The sequence below is a fragment of the Nicotiana tabacum genome, chromosome 18 (genome assembly GCF_000715075.1).
Source record: "Nicotiana tabacum cultivar K326 chromosome 18, ASM71507v2, whole genome shotgun sequence".
Classification (NCBI taxonomy): domain Eukaryota; kingdom Viridiplantae; phylum Streptophyta; class Magnoliopsida; order Solanales; family Solanaceae; genus Nicotiana; species Nicotiana tabacum.
The window spans coordinates 70,991,662-71,011,795 of NC_134097.1; the positions used below are offsets into that span (position 1 = coordinate 70,991,662).

Here is a 20,134-nt window from a genome sequence, read left to right on the forward strand (position 1 = left end):
ATGATAAACTTTTAACATTGATGACTATTTGACTTAACCAGATAAGGTACCAACAACCTTATATGTCCCCCCTAACTCTATGCTTCCCCCTTAACCACTTACTACAATTTCAATTTAATCGATTCTTCCCCCTTTTGGCATCAACAAAAAGACATAGTCAGACAAAACAGTATAAAAAAGTCTAACAAGGCTAATTCATGCCACATATGTGTACACAACATGATAGAAAAGAGGGGCAAAAAGTAAAACAAGCATTCTACAAGCAAAATAAGATTTGTTTCATTGATAAGAAATTGGACTATTTCAACAGGAGCAGCAACGGTGATATCTAACATGTCATCACAAAAAAATAAACAAAAAGAAAACAACAGCCACAAAGCATCAACACAAAAGATAACTGGTCACTGAGAGGATCATAGGGAGTACTAGAAGAAGGAGGCTAGGAGGAGGAGGTAGCAATGGTTTTGAGAACCAGGTCCATGCGGGCATTTGCAGACATTGTTCCTCAAGCAGTTTTGCCCGCAGGTTCTCCACCTATTGCCTAAGCTCATCATTCTCCTTAGTCAAGCGGGCAACTTCTTCATGGAAAGAATCAGCAGAACCAGGTGCCCCAACATCTTGATTAAGCTGAGTTTCCAGTATAGCATTCTGAGCCCTCAACTTTCTAATTTCTTTAGTAGCAGCATTCTGAGCATTGATCAACTGATAAATTGTCGAAGTGCTTCCCCCAATCTTGTCTACACACTCACACTCTTACAGAGTTATTTTGGAGAAGGTTTGCTTGTGGGTGCCTACTTTTGGATTAGCAAAAGGTACTTTATAAAACTAGAACACTCGAGTGAGGAGAAAACCGTATGGAAGCCCATGATTGTCATCTTGAAAGTTTGCTACCTTTTGCATGTGAGCTATCATAATTGCTAGTAGATTTATTGGTGTCAACTCATCAAGAGACTATATTAAGACCAGTTCAGCCTTAGAGGCAATAGACCTCCTCTCAGCCCGAGGTAATAGAACCTTGTTGACCAGTTCAAAGAAAAGCTGATACACCGGAAGTAATGCCTTCTTATGTACCCAGTCCCCCCTGCTAGATAGCCTGTTCTTTTAGAATGTCTCTCCTAAAGTTAGCTCCACAAGCACCCTTTACTGATGACATCCCTTCACATGGAACTTGGAGAGCTTGCCCCAATGCTGAAGCGTCAAGCACAATGTCAACTCCATTAACCAACACACAGATATGATCCCTTTCCATAGTGAAGAGAGAAGCATAGAAGTTTTGCACCTCATCTTCATATACCTTATGCACATACTTGTTAAATAAGTGACCCCATTTTTGAAATTCCATGATCTCCAGAATTTGCCTCATACCTGCCATCTCTGAGATAGCCGGGTCAAACATGCGACCCCACAACACTTTCTGAGTTCTCAGTCTTTCCTGCCCAAGACCACTGTCACTTAGAATGATCTTCATTGAACTAGGTCCTCCCATAGTTTCCCTCTTTTGTTTTCTAGACATTTCAATAGACTTCCCTTTCCTGCTTGCAACATCCATAGTATCACCTTCAAACAAATCTTTCTCAACTACAACCTCATTAGATTTACCACCACTCTTCACAGATGTTCCATTTGGTTTTATCATAGCTTCCTCTAAAGCCTTAACCATAGACTTTGGGACTTTTGTAGAACGTTTCACTAAGGAACTAGGTTCCTCCATAGCATCTTCATCAACCTCAACCACTGGAATGTGTTTGTCACCCATAACTTCCCCCTGTTTTATCGACCTCTTTTTCTTTTTCTTATTACTCTGCTTGCTCTTCCGCAAGGCAGCCTTAAGTTCCTCTTTCTTCTGCAACCTGGTAGTGGGACGCTTGGAAGAAGACTCAAGAGTGACTACTAGTGTGCGAATCTTAAAATGAGTACTGAGCACCATGTCATCTTCGTCAAGGGGAACTACAGTAGGAGGAATGGATTCCAAGGGCTGAGTAGAGAAGAGGGGTTCCTGGGTTGTTTCAGTTAGAAGGGAATCAGGTTCTCCAACAGGTTTTTTTGTGACTGTGTCATGAACTGGAGACTCAAAGAGCACCATAGTCCTTTCATCCCCTAAGAATGAAGTTTTTTCCCCCTGAGGCTCAGGCAGAAGGGAGGCTCCTTCATTTAGAAGATTCTCAGCAGTGATAGCCATGATATTTTGTGCTGCTTCTTTTTCTGGTGACTCCAAGGGAACCACTGAATCTAGAATGGAGGAGTTCAAGTACTAATCATGGTCATCCTTAGAGACTTCTGATGCCTGAAGGGTAGGTTATTTGGTTAGACCAGATGAAAAGGGAGAGATAGGGTTTTCAACACATGGAATGGGAGATGAGGAGGAAACCGGTGTGGGTGCAGTAGTGGTAGAGATAGTGAGGGAGTGAGTTTTTGGTGGTGATGTTAAGAAAAGTGGAGATGTGGGAGTAGTGTTGATGGCAGAAGAAGGAAGGGACTGTTCGTTAGCCATGGTGAGAGAATTTGGTAGAGGGATTTGAGTGAGAGAGAAGATAAGAAAGGATTACGAAGATACAGAGGAGATGATAGTGTTAGAGGGTTTTATGGGGAGAAGGGTTAATAATGAGAGCGGAGAGGAATGGGTTCTGAAGGATCTTGAAACGACGGTAGGTTTGAAGGAATATGCAACGTGCAGAGGAAGTGAAGGGATTTGAGAGACAAGACGTGTTATGCAGACTCTGAAAAGTCGGATGATGTGGTAGTTGAATTCATTTTGCTATATTTTTGAAAAAGCATGCGAACAACACATTACTACTAACATGTGGTACAAGAACCAGGTTCCTGACCTATTTTTGTAAAAAGGTTTTGCAGCTCTTTTCCGCAGTTCAACACTATACCTTTAGCTTCTATGATCATCATGCGTGTTTACCTAAAATGGTATAGATGTGAGTTAGGCCTAGTCAGAAAATACTTTAGCCAATTTTACCTTAGTGTGACTATCATAGTCATGTCAGCAGAACTAGGTTCTCAATTAGGTTTAAGTAACCCCAGTGCCATCTTGTTTTTCTCAAAGTGTTCCCTGCTCAGAGCTTTGGTGAAGATGTCTGCAATTTGATCTTCCGTGCAACAAAATCTCATACAAATAAGTCCCTTTTCCACATTGTCCCTGAGAAAATGTTGTCTGACATCAATGTGCTTGGTTCTCTTGTGTTGAACCGGGTTCTTTGCCATGTTGAGATCACTGGTGTTGTCACATAGAAGCGGTACACAATCAATGTATACACCAAAATCTTCTAATTGTTGCTTGATCCACAGTGATTGAGCACAACATGAGGCAGCTGCAACATATTCTGCTTCAGTTGTTGAGAGAGCCACTGAGTTTTATTTCCTTGTACCCCATGAGATGAGACATGAGCCAAAAAAATGAGTCATTCCAGATGTGCTTTTCCAGTCTACCAGATAGCCTGCATAATCAGCATCAGTATAGCCAATATGGTTGAAATTGTCACTTGAAGGATAGTACAGAACCAGGTCATGTGTCTCCTTAAGATATCTCAGAATTCTCTTAGCAGCCTGCAGATGCGATTCCTTAGGATTTAATTGGAACCTTGCACATAATCCCACACTAAATACAATGTCAGGCCTCCTGGAAGTAAGGTAGAGTAGAGATCCAATGATTCCCCTATACATTGTTTGATTTATAAGTGATCTAGACTTATCCTTTCCAGCTTAGTATCAGTAGCAATAGGAGTATCGATCACCTTTGATGCTTCCATATCAAACCTTTTCAAGAGTTCTTTGATGTATTTCTGCTGAATAATATACATTCCCTTTATGGACTGCTTCACTTGAAGACCCAGGAAGAAGTTCAGTTCCCCCATCATACTCATTTTAAACTCACTTCCCATGAGTATAGCAAATTAGTCACATAATGAGTCACTTGTAGCCCCAAATATGATGTCATCCACATAAACCTGAACAATGAGCAGGTTCCTTCCCCATTTCTTCACAAATAGTGTACTGTCAATCTTTCCTCTTGTGAAACTATTTTTCAAAAGAAACTTGGATAGTCTCTCATACTAGGCTCTAGGGGCCAGCTTCAATCCGTACAATGTCTTATCTAATTTGAATACATGTTTAGGATGTACATGACATTCAAAACCTGGAGGTTGCTTGACATAGACTTCTTTCTTGAGAAAACCATTAAGGAATGCACTCTTTACATCCATTTGTAATAAGGTGAATTGCATATGTGATGCAAAGGCAATGAGAATCCTAATAGCTTCCATGCGAGAAACTGGCCCAAAAGTCTCATTATAAACGATCCCTTCCTCCTGATTGTATCCTTGGACAACAAGCCTTGCTTTGTTCCTTATAGTATTTCCATGTTCATCCAGCTTATTCCTGAATACCCACCCGGTCCCTATGATGGTTCTGTCTGAAGGTCTAGGTACCAGGTGCCATACCTTATTTCTTTCATATTGATGTAGTTCCTCTTGCATTGCAGTAATCCACTCTGCATCCTTCAAGGCTTCCTTGATATTTTTGGGCTCTATTTGGGATAGAAATGCTGAGAAGGCTAAGGAATTTCTGGTTTTTGATCTTGTCTGAACTCCAGAATCAAGGGGGTAATTATGTTATCAAGTGGATGGGAGCTTTTTGTGTTTCCAATTGGGAACTGAAGTTTGATTGGTAAAGGAACTGGGTAAATTAAATGGATTTCCCTGCACTCCTTGTTCTGCTACTTGTGGAGTGCCTTGCACTGATTCTCCAACTTTTTCTTCAGCTTCACTGGTAGTAATTGGGGTACCAGTTTCCTCTTGAGAAATGGAAGAGGATGTTACATTGTCTTCACCTGTCTCTTTCATCTGGCTCATCATATCAGCCTTGCCATTTGAAACATCAGATATTTACCCAGGAACCAAAAGTGGTTCATTATCTTGATCATCATTGTTTCCTCCCTTGTTAGAAAAGGGTGTCTCGTTGAATAACACATGAACAGTTTCTTCCACACATTATTTCCTTTTGTTGTAGACTTTGTAGGCTTTACTTTGAGAGGAATATCCCAGAAAGATTCCTTTATCGCTTTTTGCATCAAACTTCCCAAGCTGGTCCTTCCCGTTGTTGAGAACATAGCATTTGCATCCAAAGGTTCTCAGATGAGTTATTTTTGGTTTTCTTTCATTGAGCAGCTCATAGGGGGTTTTGTTTAGGAGGGACCTAATCATACACCTGTTCACCAAGTAGCAAGCAGTGTTTATTGCTTCTGCCCAAAAAAATTTGGCAATTCCACTGTCAATAAGCATTGTCTGTGCCATGTCTTTTAGAGTTCTAGTCTTTCTTTCAACAACACCATTTTGTTGTAGAGTCCTTGGTGCTAAGAAGTTGTGAGTGATCCCATTTTCATTGCAAAACTCATCAAATTTGGTGTTGTCAAATTCTATCCCATGGTTAGATCTGATGTATGCTACCTTCAATTCCATCTTCACTTGGATCTTCTTGACAAAAGCCACAAATACCTCGAAAGTCTCATCCTTTGTTCTAAGAAACAACGCCCAGGTGAATCTTGAATAGTCGTCCACAATCACAAAAATATGCTTCTTTCCACCTCTGCTTGGTATTCTCATAGGACCACAAAGATCCATATGAAGGAGTTCGAGTGGTTTTGATGTGCTAACATCCTTCTTTGGCTTGAAAGATGATTTCACATGTTTTCCTCTAACACATGCATCACACACTCTGTGCTCTTTGAAATTTGAATTTGGCAAACCATGAACCAGGTCCTTCTGAATCAATTTATTCAGAAGTGAGAAGCTTGCATGGCCAAATCTTTTATGCCAAAGTTCTACATCATTATCAACTACCTTCAAGAAGATCATATCACCAGCTTATGGAGATTAAAAGTCAACAATGTAGATGTTCTTGTATCTTTTGGCTACTAAGACCACTTCGCTAGTTACCAGATTAGTAACTGTGCACACTTTAGATAAGAACTCTACTTTGTTCCCTTTATCACAGATTTGAGAGACACTCAGGAGACTGTACTTTGGGCCATCCACATAGTACACATTCTCAATTGAGTATGAAAGAGACTTTCCAACCTTTCCAACACCGAGAATGTACCCCCTTTTTTCCATTTTCAAAGGATACATTCCCTCCCTACAGGGCTTTCAGTGAGAGAAAATCCATGGTGTTTCCAGTCATGTTCTTTGAGCATCCACTGTCCATGAGCCATTGCAATCCGCTTCCTCTCACTGTTCCCTGCACATATAAATTATGGGTTAGATTTAGGAACCCAAACTAGTTTGGGTCCCTTGTAATGAGGAAAGGGGTGGATAAGAGCTTTTCTAGTCCATGTAGGCAATATGCAATTTTTGCGAGTGGTACCTAATCCCTCTTTAGTAGTCACTTTTTCAGCAAACACTTTATTTTTTTGAACAGATTGAACCCTAGCCTGGCAATTTTCTTTGAAGTTCCCATTGCTCCCACAGTGGGTACAAAGCCAGTTATCAGGAATAGTGACGTACTTGTTGTAAGGGTTGTAAGGAGTTTTCTCCTTTTGGAACCCAATTCCCTGCCTGTTTCCACTATTGTTAAAATACATGGCAGTGACAATATCTGAGGACCGGGTCCGCTTAAGAGATTTTTCAAGATCAACTTTTACTTTCTCCAATTCAGCTTGAAGTTGCCTATTTTTCTCGAGTTCACCACATAGACTAGTTTTCACATCATTTAATTCCTTTTCAAGCTTGATGTGTGTCTCACTAGCCTTTCCTTTCTCAATACTTATAGGCCTATGTTCTGATTTTAGTCCCTCAATTGTTTCCTCTAGGTTTGTGATTATCACCAAAAACTCATCCCTTTCTTGCTCAGTAGCTACAATTTTCTCTACTAGAGTATTATTTTCTTTGCTAAGATTCTCTATGATTTCCTTAAAGTCAACAACCACTACCATAAAATAATCTCTTTCATTTTCTACACTATTTATTTTATCAGTTAAGACTTCTTTTTCTTTTTCAAGATTGTCTATGGTCTTATTTAGATCCACCACATAGACTACCAGATCATCTCTGGATTGTTCAGCATCTCCTAGCTCTATGATTAGGGCATCTTTATCATTAACAAGACTATAATATGCATCAATTAGAACATTTTCTAATGACATCAATTTCTTAGAAGAGTAGGACTTCTGATTTCTCTGAACATCCCTGAAATTTACCTCATCATTGCCATCCTCTTCATCATCATCGGGCTGAGCCATCAATGCAAACAATGAGTCATATTCCTTTGCTTCATTTTCCACTGCCATCATGGAACTGTTTCATGCATCTGGTTCCTCTTCTGATTCACTGGAGGAGTCTCCCTATGCAGCAAGAGCATGTTTCACAACATTGTCAGCTGCACTTTTTCGGCTGAATCATTTGTTAGGAACCGAGTTCCTTTTTGTTGTTTTATTAGAGTTGTTTTTGTAATGCTCTTGTTTCAGAAGTGGGCAGTCTTTGATGAAATGCCCCGGTTTTCCGCACTTGTGACAGAGATCATAGTTCCTTGGTTTACTTGAACTGCCCCTTTTAGGTATACCACCATTTTTGCGAACCATCTTTTGAAATCTTTTAGTGAGATAGGCCATATCACTATCTTCTTCACTTGAGTCATTGTTTTCAGCCTTGAGCACTAGGTTCTTCTCCTTCTTCGGCTCTCTTCTTTCACTGTCCTTCTTTCTTTTCATTTCGTATGTCTTCAGATTTCCAATCAGCTCATCCATGGTTAGAGTTTGCAGATCTTTAGCTTTAGTGATAACATTCACCTTACTCTCCAAAGAGCTAGGTAGAACACTGAGAACCTTCCTTACAAGCTTGTATCTGGGAATAATTTTTCCAAGTGAATGAAGCTCATTTATGATAGATGTGAATCTAGAGTGCATATCTTGTATAGACTCATCATCTTTCATCCTGAAGAGCTTATCTCGGAGGTGAGCATGTAGAAACTAGCATATTGGTTTTCCTATTAGAAACATCCAGTTTTCATTAAACAACTAGACTCTCCTATTTTTTAGGAGAATTCTTCTACTCTATTCATGAATATAGTAGCACGAATACAATTGCGTAACAATTAAATAATAGCTATAGGAAGTAATTATGTATATGTCAACTATAGAAAGTTAATAGCTACTAAACAATAGAGATTTCTAAAAATTCATCTAAGAAAAACTCCCATTTTTGTTGTGTACACTTAGGCCAGAGCAACCCAAGTATGTAACAATGTGCATTTCCCAAAATGGGCTATTCACATATCTTCTGATCAGTTTAGGAAAAAGGACGACTCCTAAGCCCGTAAAAATAGCACGGTTTAGCTAGTTTTCGGACTGGTCATTCAAAAATAGTCAACGTTTGCAAAGTCATTTAAAAATAGCCACTATTTTACTTTAACACGGAAAGTTCCAGCATAATATACTGGAGATTAGTCACCTGTATATGAACTTCCAGCATATTAGGCTGGAACTCCAACATGCGGAAAGTTCCAGTATATTATACTGGAGATTGGCTCTAATTTCCACTATATTATGCTGCACTAGTATATAATACTGGAACTCCAGTATATAATATTGGTTCTAGTATATATTATGCTCATCTCGGAGGTGAGCATGTCAATCTTGGACTATTTAACCTGAGTAGTTCCTTCATGTGCCATTTGCAATGCTTCCCATATTTCCTTGGCAGACTGACATGCTGAGATTCTATTGTACTCATCAGGTCCTATACCACATACCAAGATCTTCTTTGCACAAAAGTTCTTTTCTATCAATATCGCTATACTCTTTTCTAGTTTTCAGCACCATTGGTCCAGATTCTCCAAGCTTCTTCATAGGAATATGTGGACCATCACAAATAACGTCCCACATCTCTGAGTCTTCTGCCATTATAAAATCATGCATACGAGTCTTCCACCAGCCGTAATACTGACCATTGAATCTAGGGGGTCTGTAGGTTGATTGTCCTTCCTCAAAGTTGGGTGGAGTAGTCATTGAGATCCTTTCTAGGTGTTAACCTTTTAAAAAGAACCTGCTCTGATACCAATTGATAGTTTGTATGAGTCCACCAACTGTATAGAGACCTGGTCCTATATCAGTTCCCTCAGTACTAACTACTAAAACAGTATGTAAAAGACACATGAATTTTACGTGGAAAAATCCCAACTCAAGGGGACAAAAACCATGACCTACGCTGGTAGGATTTTAACTTCACTAACTTGTAACTACACTATTACAAACCACTTTGTAATGACTCTATTACAAAGACTTCAATCACTCTAACTTGTAATACACTTATCACAAGCCACTTTGCCACTCACTAATTACAAAGACTTCAACCTATGACTAACTTTAGTCACAACACAAACTCAGATGGTTTATGATTTTGGTTTCCTAAAACAAATAAAGCAAGATAGGAGTTACAGAACAAAACACAAGATTACAACTCAACTAAGGACATACATAGACTCCTAGTGAAACTGGTCCATAGTGGAGTCTTCTTGTTCTTGACACACTTGTGACTTCAATGCTGGATGAGATCTTCAATTCTTGAGAGAATATCACTAAATGCACAAGTGAATATTGTATGTCTTGCACAATGTTATTATACTACCAAAGACATCCCAATGATGATGTCTATTATTGGTTGGTAGGGAAGTGACTGTTGCACTGTAGCATGCACAGTTGCAAGCAGTCACTTTCTGCAGTTGCTTTCCAGCTGTACAGTTGACTTGTACTTCTATCCGGGGAACACCAAGGGATCAGGTCCCTAATCTGGTTCTTGTGAATCTAAAAGGCACACTGCCCAGATTATCTTGAGTTGATTAACTTGAATGATTGTACTAGGCATGCATCAGGTCTTTTATCTGGTTCTATACAGAAAGTTTGTTAAATCATCAAAACATAGATTAAAATACCTTAAGCCCATCAAAGGCACTACCCCAAAATTAGCCTTCGCGAGAACTGCTCCGCGATTGCGAAACACACTAGACACCAGAAATTTTCAGCAGTTTAACAAGCTCAAAATAATCCAAAATCTATCAGAAACACTTTCGAGCCCCTCGGGACCTCGTCCAAACACACCTACCACTCCCAAAATATCCCTTGAGCATACTCGAGGTCTCAAATCACATAAAGTAACATCAAAACTACAAATCGTATCTCAATTCAAGCTTAATGAACTAACCAACTTTCAAACCTTCAAAGCTCATGCTGAACCTCAGAATGACCTTAAAATTTGCACACAAGTACCAAATGACACCTATTCCAACTCCTGGATCAATAATCTAAACCCAAGGTACAGAAATACAATATACTAAATTACATTCTCTCTTCATCCGCTATTAGTTGTTACCATGCTTTGCTAATTCATCAACAGTACTAATAGCCTCCCCGTAGATATGATTAATTTTCGTATTGTCTGCACTCGCTCAACGTATCAAAGATACACGATACGATTTGATAGGTTGCCCGCAGAAAAGTTGCAATCATCGATTAAATAAGCATGTGTTTTGCTGTTATTTTGCAAAATGTTTATTACTTCCATGGAGTCCGTTTCGATAATCAATAGTGTGAGCCTTTACGTCTTTACATGCAATTGAAAAGGCCTGGAAATGAGTTGATATACATGATTTTCAGGAATTGCTTCTTGACTTTTGTTGACATTTCATCAATCTGTTATAAATACTCGATGCAAAGAAATATTCTGACATCCTATTGCAAAGATCAGAAGAATTTCTACTTTGACCTTTTGGTGATGCTTGGGATGGGCCTGAGCCGGGTTTGGGGGTCTAGGACCCATTCCCCTATCCCAAACAAACACAACAACGTGGTGATTAAAGGTGACAAAATGGTTAAAAGAAAAACAGTTATTCACCCATATTATCCATTAAAATATAGGTTGGATAATGAACCATTTAAAACGGGTCGAATATGGATAAAGAATCATATTATCCACTTAGAAAATGGTTAACCAAATCGATAATTAATGTGTTTAACTTTTACATTTGTAAAGCCTCAAATTGGAATTCCTCAAATTTGGAGGACTAGGAATTCTCTCATGAGTGATCATATTTAAGAAGCCATGGATTATCCGTACCCATTTTTTATCTGTCTCAAATATGGGTCGGACCGGATAATTTGTCTGTTTTTAAATTACCTATTTTGACCCGCTCATATTCGACCCGACCCACCCGTTTACCACCCATAGTGGAGATAGTATGACTATATGAAATAGTTTGAAAGTAATTTGTCTAAAAAATCAACTAGATAAACGCGTTGCATCAAATTGATATATATAAAAATAGAGATGAAAGGAATAGAAGTGAATAAATTTGGTTCCTTGAAAAATTTATGTAGTAATATGAAAATGACTTAATTGTTACTCCTTCCGGTTCACAATAAGTGATCAATTTACTTTTTTATTTTGGTCCAAAATAAGTGTCCATTTATATAATCAAGAAAAAATTAAATTTGTTTTTTCAAAAATATTCTTATGTATGTATCCCTGAAAAGTCATTTACTCCTCACATTTGAGAAGAGGAGTAAGTGCTACGAAAATGTCACGACCCAAACCAATGGGCAGTGACGGGCACCCGATACCTTACTTAACCGAGTACCAACATAACGTATCTGTCATATCATAATATTATGGGCAAATAGACTAGAAAGGTCGTCATGAGATAACAAAAATAAAATATAAGGGAATACTAAATATTGGACAACCTGACATGACATGAAAACTTATACATGTGACATACGTGCCTATAAAACCAAAGTGATAACTCATACACTGAACATAGGCCGATAAGGCCATATGATTTTCATATACATTACATATGTCTACAAGCCTCTAAGAGTACATAAAATCATAAAGGTCGAGACAGGGCCCCACCATGTCAATCAATATATATCTAAAGCATACTGACCAAATAGGCAACTCCGAAGCAAGTGGAGTGCACCAACACCTCCGCTGAGCTGATAGCCTACTAGGAGGAATGTCAACCTATCAATTGGGACCTGCAGGCAAAAAACGCAGCGTCCCCAGGCAAAAGGGAAGTCAGTACCAATAAAGTACCGAGTATGTAAAGCAAGAAAGCATAAACAAGAATAGTAATATAAAGAGAGATAGAGGAGATACAACCTGTAACATCTGCGTGCCTCTGTGGGCTGCTGACATGAAATGCGTAATACATATATATACATAAACTTTTAAAAATATACGCGTCTGTAGGCATCATCATCATCATCATCATCATCATCATATCGTACCCGGCCTCAAAGAGGACTCGGTAAAAACGTACCCGACCATCATAAGGCTCGGTAGAATCGTACCCGGCCACGTGGAGCTTGGTAAATCCAACTGATCAGTGGTTACACAATATATATCGTACCCGACCTACTATAGTGCGGCTCGGTAGAGTAAAATAGATATTATATATAATGCATGCTAAACTCATGGAATCACGTTCTAAACCTTTTGGAGTGACTTAAGGTCGTTACACCTTCGATTAACATTATGGACATCATACCATCAATATGAGCTTCTATAGGATTCAAGGATCATACATACTTGCTTAGAATAACTTTATAAGGAAAGAACAACATGTGCAACCTTAGTTTCTATGAGTAGATCTGTTACGAAATAGTGTATTCATTTCACTTTAGATCATGCCAAAAGAAAGAGGGAAGTGCCTTAACATACCTTAACCATGGTGAGTCCTTAATACATCTTAAGCAACTCTTCAAACAACTCAACTCAATCTACCATTGCTTAAGGAGATTCAAAATTAGTGTTGAATAAAGACTAAGTTTGCAACTTAAACTTGTAGCTCATTTATATAAATTCGGGCAGCATCTCCCCAGTAACAAGAGCCTCCTCCAATACCATATACCAACAACAATTACCAGAGAAATCCATCAATACCAATTATCAATAACAAGACACCATAAAACTACAACAAGTCATAACTATTTTACGACGAGCGACAAGCTCCAATTGGAATTTGTATATCCCTTATCATCCCTTATAGACTTTTTACTTTAAATTAATAGTATCATTAACATGATAATGAAGTCATTCATCAATAATTCCAACCTTATACCATATATCCATAACAAAGAAAATGATCCACAACTCCAATTATTCTTAATTAGCAACTTTATTCACTAGTTCATGTCTAGTTCATCCATTTAACTCAACCGATGTCAATATAACCTTAAGCACTTGTTGGAACACAATATAATTACCTCCTACAGTAGATGCAAGTCGAAATCTATATTATATTTAGCTTACAACAGCCCAACACACCCCAATCAATTCATACCAAAAACAACGACTATAGTAGTGTCCAACACCCCGAAAATATTACAAAGAATGACTAATCCATTATTTCACAAATATGTGGTATTTCTTCAAACCATTTATCCTCCAAAAACTTCATTAAATATCAGCGAAAGATAAAGCCCAAAAGCTACACGAAATAGCCCACAAAACAGTCCATTACAAATCAAATAACTCGAACTCACGGCTTCCGATCACCTTCCCGTGAGTTCTAAATATTATGAAATGAATTAATCAACCTTACTTGATATTTAAGAGCTTAAAACCAGAAATTAAGAATTTTCTTAACTATTAAATACCTTCCAACACTCAAACTATAAAGAAAAAGAAAGGTTATATAGCAATACTTACGTCGTGGGGATCGTTCTTGTGTTATTGCTTCGTGATTTCGTGCCCGGGATGATGGTATTATTTGAAACCCTTGTAGAGAGCTTAAGGGTGATGTTAGGGGTATTATTTGGTCGTGCTCTCTGGAAATATGCAGAAAGAGACGAGATAAAGGAGATAATCTCCATTTTGTTGAAAAGTCAAAAGGTGTTACTTGGCACCCTATAATTGGCTTGTCTTCCAATGCTTATAACTTTTTATCCGGGTGTCGTATGAGCAAACGGTTAAGAGCGTTGGAAACTACATTCCAAGACCTTAAATTTGATATATAATATGTCCCAAAAAGACCTCATATAGCATACAAAATTTATTACTCAAAAAGCTTCATTACAAGACAAATCCTTAGTCGGTTTTTTCGCAACTTAAATCCGATATTTCTCAAACTTTATAGTCCATATACAAACATCATATATAGTCATATCATGGCTTTAAACTCATTTAAATCATGATTAACAAGTCTCATATTTATCTTAACTTGCATAACACTTCGGCAAACCTTTCTTGTCCTTGTAAAAGGATTTCATCCTTTTTGAGTTTGCATTAGATAACCCTATAATGATAGTAACATCTGAAGTACGGGGTGTAACAACATGTACCCTTGTAAACATTTATCCTTGAATATTAACTCTCAAAGGCTTGCAAGAAAAAAATGGGATGTAACACCATTAAATCACTTTATATACTTTCCAAGAGGATCTCATTTCTGAGCTTACATCAACGGACTTACGACGTACTTTCCCGTACAAAAATATGGGTTGTAACATTATTCCCCCCTTTAGAACATTCGTCCTCGAATGTTGACTGATGCGCTTCTCATTATCATACCATATGGCTCTTATGAATACTTTAATATTGTCCTTTGCCATCTAGGCAATTGTTCTATGAAGAAATCCAAAAACTAGGGCATTCCCCCTTTTTGGCCTATTCTCACATCGCGACTTATGGCCGGAGTTCTTCCAATCTCATAACTTCGACTACCTTCTATAATGAGTCTTATATGACTATGTCCTTTTATGCACGACTCTTCTCTTTTTTTTTCCTCCAGCTTTTTGCCAATCTCTTGGCTTCACATTGTGAATACATATATAGAACTAAGACATGATGTCCCTCTAGGCATATATAGGTATACTTAAGCTCTTCGCTTGGTACTTTGCTGAATGTACGACTATTGCTATAATTCGTTTTATAGCCTTGGTATTATTACCGAGGTGTGCTACACAACTATAGGTTACTTTCTCATTGCTTGTCCCATAACCTGCCGGCGCAACCCTGCCACATTAGGAACATATAATCGACCTCAATATCTTAGTACTCCATCTCACCCTGCCACATTAGGAACATATAATCGACCTTGATATCTGAGGACTCCATCTCCTGTAATCTCAAATAGTGTTTTCTCCTTTTGAGGGGTTGTATCTCTTTAATGATCTAGCACATGATCTTCATACTGGCATTCCTTCACTTCAGTTACTAAAGATGGGGTTTCCATGTCCTAAGTAGTAACTTTGGTACCACCTGCATCTAGTAATCGAATTCCAAGATTAGCTGGCAGATGAAGCTCGCAAGCTATCTCACTCTTCTATACCTTTAAATATGATAGGCTAAACATAGATCTACGATTGAGGGCGTTGACTACTACATTCGCTTTCCCTGGATGATATAAAGTATAAACGTCATAGTCTTTCACTAACTCCAACCATCGCCTCGGATGTAATACATTGTCACTAAGGCTCGCGTCTCATCAGGGAACATATGAAGTGATATTCTTGATGCACTTAGGGATGATACTATACTTCAATAACTGCATTTTCATAACATCCCAACGTATTAATCTTATGGGGGCATTCTAATACCGTGCCATCCATAAAATCTCTTTTCTTTAAATCATTACTCAATCGAAGGCCCAAACGTTATTCTCTTAACAATCACAATTACACCCTTATTCTACTACCAGGGCAGTATTCCATCTCTTCTAATTGCTCATGTTCTTATACTCCTCTAAGTTCATTCAAAGTGTACCGAGCTTTCTATAGCTCATGGAAATCATCAGACCTCTTGTTTTGACGGGTTTAATCCTGAGACCTTGCCTATTATTGCCATCTTCTCACTCATATTTACCATACTTACCTTTAAATCTCGCACCGTATATTCTATCAATTTCATAACCTCCCTTCTACATTAGTGGAATTCACATCCATACCTTAAAGCTCTACTATAATACTTGTAACCCTGGTGCATACACAATCTGGTGGGAGCTTCGCATTAACGTCTTATGAGGATGGTACTCTTCTAATTGATTTATCGTAGAGCTTTTATAGAATATGATTGTTGTACTATCTCTTTTATACCTCTACTATTAAAAGTATTCCTGCTATGGTTTGAGTCATGATTTCTATAATCATCTGGGTCTAACAATCGGACTCGTGATGTAACTTTCGAGCTTCCTCTTCCTTATCAGCCTTTAATTAAGCTTAGGCTATCTTCCAATCTTCAGCTTATGGTATTAGCTATTACATTAGCCCTTCATGGACTCTATGTAGCATCCATGAGATAATCTTTTAACAATTCAAGCCTTTATAGGTGCGTGGACTTAATTCTTTCTTTTAACTTATACTAGAGTCTCCTATAGCTGTATGAATGTCAACATATATGCTGCATGGATATAACTCTGAAGTCTTAAGTGCATTCACAACGTAATTAACTCTGGATCATTGATTGAATAATTCCTTTCGTGCCTTCTCAGCGTTCTTTAAATGTAAGCAATCACTTTTCCTGGCCGTTTTGCCACTTGTTGCATGAATACTTGGCTTATTTTATTTCCCACCAATACTTGAATTTCCTATAAATCATTTGATCTCAAATATCACTTTTGACTTCCCGTTCATTAGTCACGATAGGTGCCACTTTCGTATTGAGTGCATACAATATTGTAGTGGGACTGTTGTTACCCAACCATATCTTCTTTATGTCATTATGCTTAAGTTGAAGCCTTCTTCCTTATTTCCTCAACTAGTATTTCTTTGTAGTACTTAAGGAGACCTTCTAGATCTTGTAAAGTTACGATCTTTTTATACTATATACCCGAAGGAATTTTCGATATTCTTACTCGCCTACAAACATCCTTAGTTACATACCTTCGTGCCCTTGTACTCGTTGTGTTAATTCTAAACTCAGATTTTGATTATCTCCTTAATGGCGCTCTCCATTATTTCCGTAACACTTATACAATACCTTTAAATACTCCATCTCCTATCTGAACATTTCTCAAGGTTACGACATCATATCTGCGAGACTGAATTTGCTAGATTAGGATTCACTATATTTATCTTGCATGATCTGCTGATTTGCTTATAACCTCTTGTATAGCCATAACTTGGCTCTTCCTAAATCAACTACAAACTAATCGTTGGTCCATTCTCATATCTATATTCTGTGTAATCTCTCTTTAGTTAATTACTTTGTCTTAAGTTACCTCTCACATTGACTCCTTATGTATCAAGTGTTCATTTCTACTTCTTTATCAATCATCGGGTGTGCAACCCTTACCGCTTCTCTCTGGTATCATGCTTGCATAATGTTCTGGAGTCATATCATATCTATAGGATCTGAATAGATGCAATCTCATTCCTTTCACCCTTTTGCCGCATTCCTCATTTACTATTCCATAGTTACCTCTTCATTTTGTCATTTTTTTCACATCTTCACTAACATCTTACTCGCCTTGCGGTAACCTCTCTATATCGGGGATAATTGAATTTATTACGCATAAGGGTGACACTTAGTGTAACTGGCACGCTTACTCCCTTAGGCTTAACTCTGCTCCACGTGCTTGCTTTGGGAAGCATCTTCCTGAATGAACCTTAAATGTTATTATTTTGTTGTCCATTCTATTATTGTTGGAATGTTATCTCTGAAATTCTCATGATATCAACCATTATAAAATCCTTTAGTCCCTAATTCATGTTCAGTTTATCTTGTTCACCAGCCCATACTGATTTTTATTACTCTGGGGTCTAACCTTTCCTCCTTGTAATCACGCTGAAGTCACCAACTCACTTCTCGAAATAAGGATATGACTTTATGGTTTATACTCTTTTATTGCCTCAAGGACTATCACCTCTTGTATTTTCCTTCACTTAACTATAGACTCTATCATCGTGTCATATTTTGATTTACTGTTATCACCCATATATCACATCTTACTCATAATGCTTCATTTACTCTCTTCTTATTCTCCGGATAATACTTTTTGTCTATCACTTTATTCTGAAAATTCCAACAAAAAGTTCTTTCCCTTTTTGCTCCTCTAGCTTCATCTTACTGGCTCTTTGGAATGCCTAACATTCTCCTATTTTGTTTTTACTTAGGGCTAGAGTCATACTAAGGAAAATATTATTTGTCCCTTTTAGGATCCCACTGCCTATCTTCTGAAATTTTTGAATATTCCAGTATTTATATTTGATTGTACTACTCTAGAGTTCACCATTTGGGTATCTCATAAGGAGATCTATTACCACATTTGCACCATCTTTCGGAAACATTAGTTAATGATAACAATCCATCCATAATCTTTGGGTTACTCAAACCCGAACTGAATCTTGATATCACATTCTTCTCTTAAACTATATTTGTTAGCTCCCATATGGCATAACTCAGATGGGTTTGGCCAATTGTATATATCTCCATAATATTGAAGGTAACACCAATACTTACATTTCTCTGCCTGAATTGTAAATACTGATAATCTTCATTAACTAGGTACCTCGTACCCTTCAGCATCTTGCTTGTTTTACTTGGTGAAACTTGTGTCTACTTTCCGATTCTCTTATTCCTTTTTACCATACGAGTGGATAGATATTCTTGTCTTAGGGATCCTTATCAAGAGCTTTACACATCTAAATACACATATGATCTGCTGAAGACCTCATATTTAGTCATCATAAGCATGATGCAAAATCGAGTTCCTCTGACTCAACTCTTTCGCATCAAAATTCAACCTCTTACCAACTATCTTTCTGGATGTAAGTATCACTGTATTATGAATAAAACAAAATTTAGGAGTTTGAATTCTTATAACAGAGATCTAGCACACGATCTAGAACAAGAAGAAAGAGTGACAATCCTAAATACCCTATAGCCTCATGCTTATAAGTGTGGTGCACAACACACCTATAAACAAAACTCTACTAGACACGGCTTGTAGACTTCCTAGGACAGAACTGCTCTGATACCACTTCTGTCACGACCCAAACCAATGGGCAGTGACGGGCACCCGATACCTTACTTAACCGAGTACCAACATAACGTATCTGTCATATCATAATATCATGGGCAAATAGCCTATAAAGGTCGTCATGAGATAACAGAAATAAAATATAAGGGAATACTAAATATTGGACGACCTGAAATGACATGAAAACTTATACATGTGACATACGTGCCTATAAAACCAAAGTGATAACTCATACACTGAACATAGGCCGATAAGGCCATATGATTTTCATATACATAACATATGTCTACAAGCCTCTAAGAGTACATAAAATCATAAAGGTCGAGACAGGGCCCCACCATGTCAATCAATATATATCTAAAGCATATTGACCAAATAGGCAACTCCGAAGCAAGTGGAGTGCACCAACACCTCCGCTGAGCTGATAGCCTACTAGGAGGAATGTCAACCTATCAATTGAGACCTGCAGGCATGAAACGCAGCGTCCCCAGGCAAAAGGGACGTCAGTACCAATAAAGTACCGAGTATGTAAAGCAAGAAAGCATAAACAAGAATAGTAATATAAAGAGAGATAGAGGAGATACAACCTGTAACATCTGCGTGCCTCTGTGGGCTGCTGACATGAAATGCGTAATACATATATATACATAAACTTTTAAAAATATACGCGTCTGTAGGCATCATCATCATCATATCGTACCCGGCCTCAAAGAGGACTCGGTAAAAACGTACCCGGCCATCATAAGGCTCGGTAGAATCGTACCCGGCCACGTGGAGCTCGGTAAATCCAACTGATCAGTGGTTACACAATATATATCGTACCCGACCTACTATAGTGCGGCTCGGTAGAGTAAAATAGATATTATATATAATGCATGCTAAACTCATGGAATCACGTTCTAAACCTTTTGGAGTGACTTAAGGTCGTTACACCTTCGATTAACATTATGGACATCATACCATCAATATGAGCTTCTATAGGATTCAAGGATCATACATACTTGCTTAGAATAACTTTATAAGGAAAGAACAACATGGGCAACCTTAGTTTCTAGGAGTAGATCTGTTACGAAATAGTGTATTCATTTCACTTTAGATCATGCCAAAAGAAAGAGGGAAGTGCCTTAACATACCTTAACCATGATGAGTCCTTAATACATCT

The 20,134-nt window shown here is 38.0% G+C and overlaps 1 protein-coding gene and 1 long non-coding RNA gene across 2 annotated transcripts; both read right to left on the minus strand.

Annotated features, from left to right (window-relative positions):
• Positions 1-3,360: 3,360 nt before the first annotated feature.
• Positions 3,361-3,669, minus strand: LOC142172533 (secreted RxLR effector protein 161-like). Its single transcript, XM_075236174.1, has one exon. The coding sequence runs from the start codon at positions 3,667-3,669 to the stop codon at positions 3,361-3,363; it is 309 nt and encodes a 102-aa protein (XP_075092275.1).
• An 8,083-nt stretch (positions 3,670-11,752) lies between these two features.
• Positions 11,753-13,832, minus strand: LOC142172916 (uncharacterized). The gene is made up of 3 exons (XR_012702114.1): positions 13,704-13,832; positions 12,714-12,772; positions 11,753-12,028 (listed from the first exon to the last, which is right to left on the minus strand). It is a non-coding gene; the product is annotated as an uncharacterized LOC142172916 (long non-coding RNA).
• Positions 13,833-20,134: the final 6,302 nt, after the last annotated feature.

Excerpts from the sequence above, each read along its gene's own strand:
- LOC142172533 (XM_075236174.1), bottom strand. The coding sequence starts at position 3,669 with ATGTATAGGGGAATCATTGGATCTCTACTCTACCTTACTTCCAGGAGG.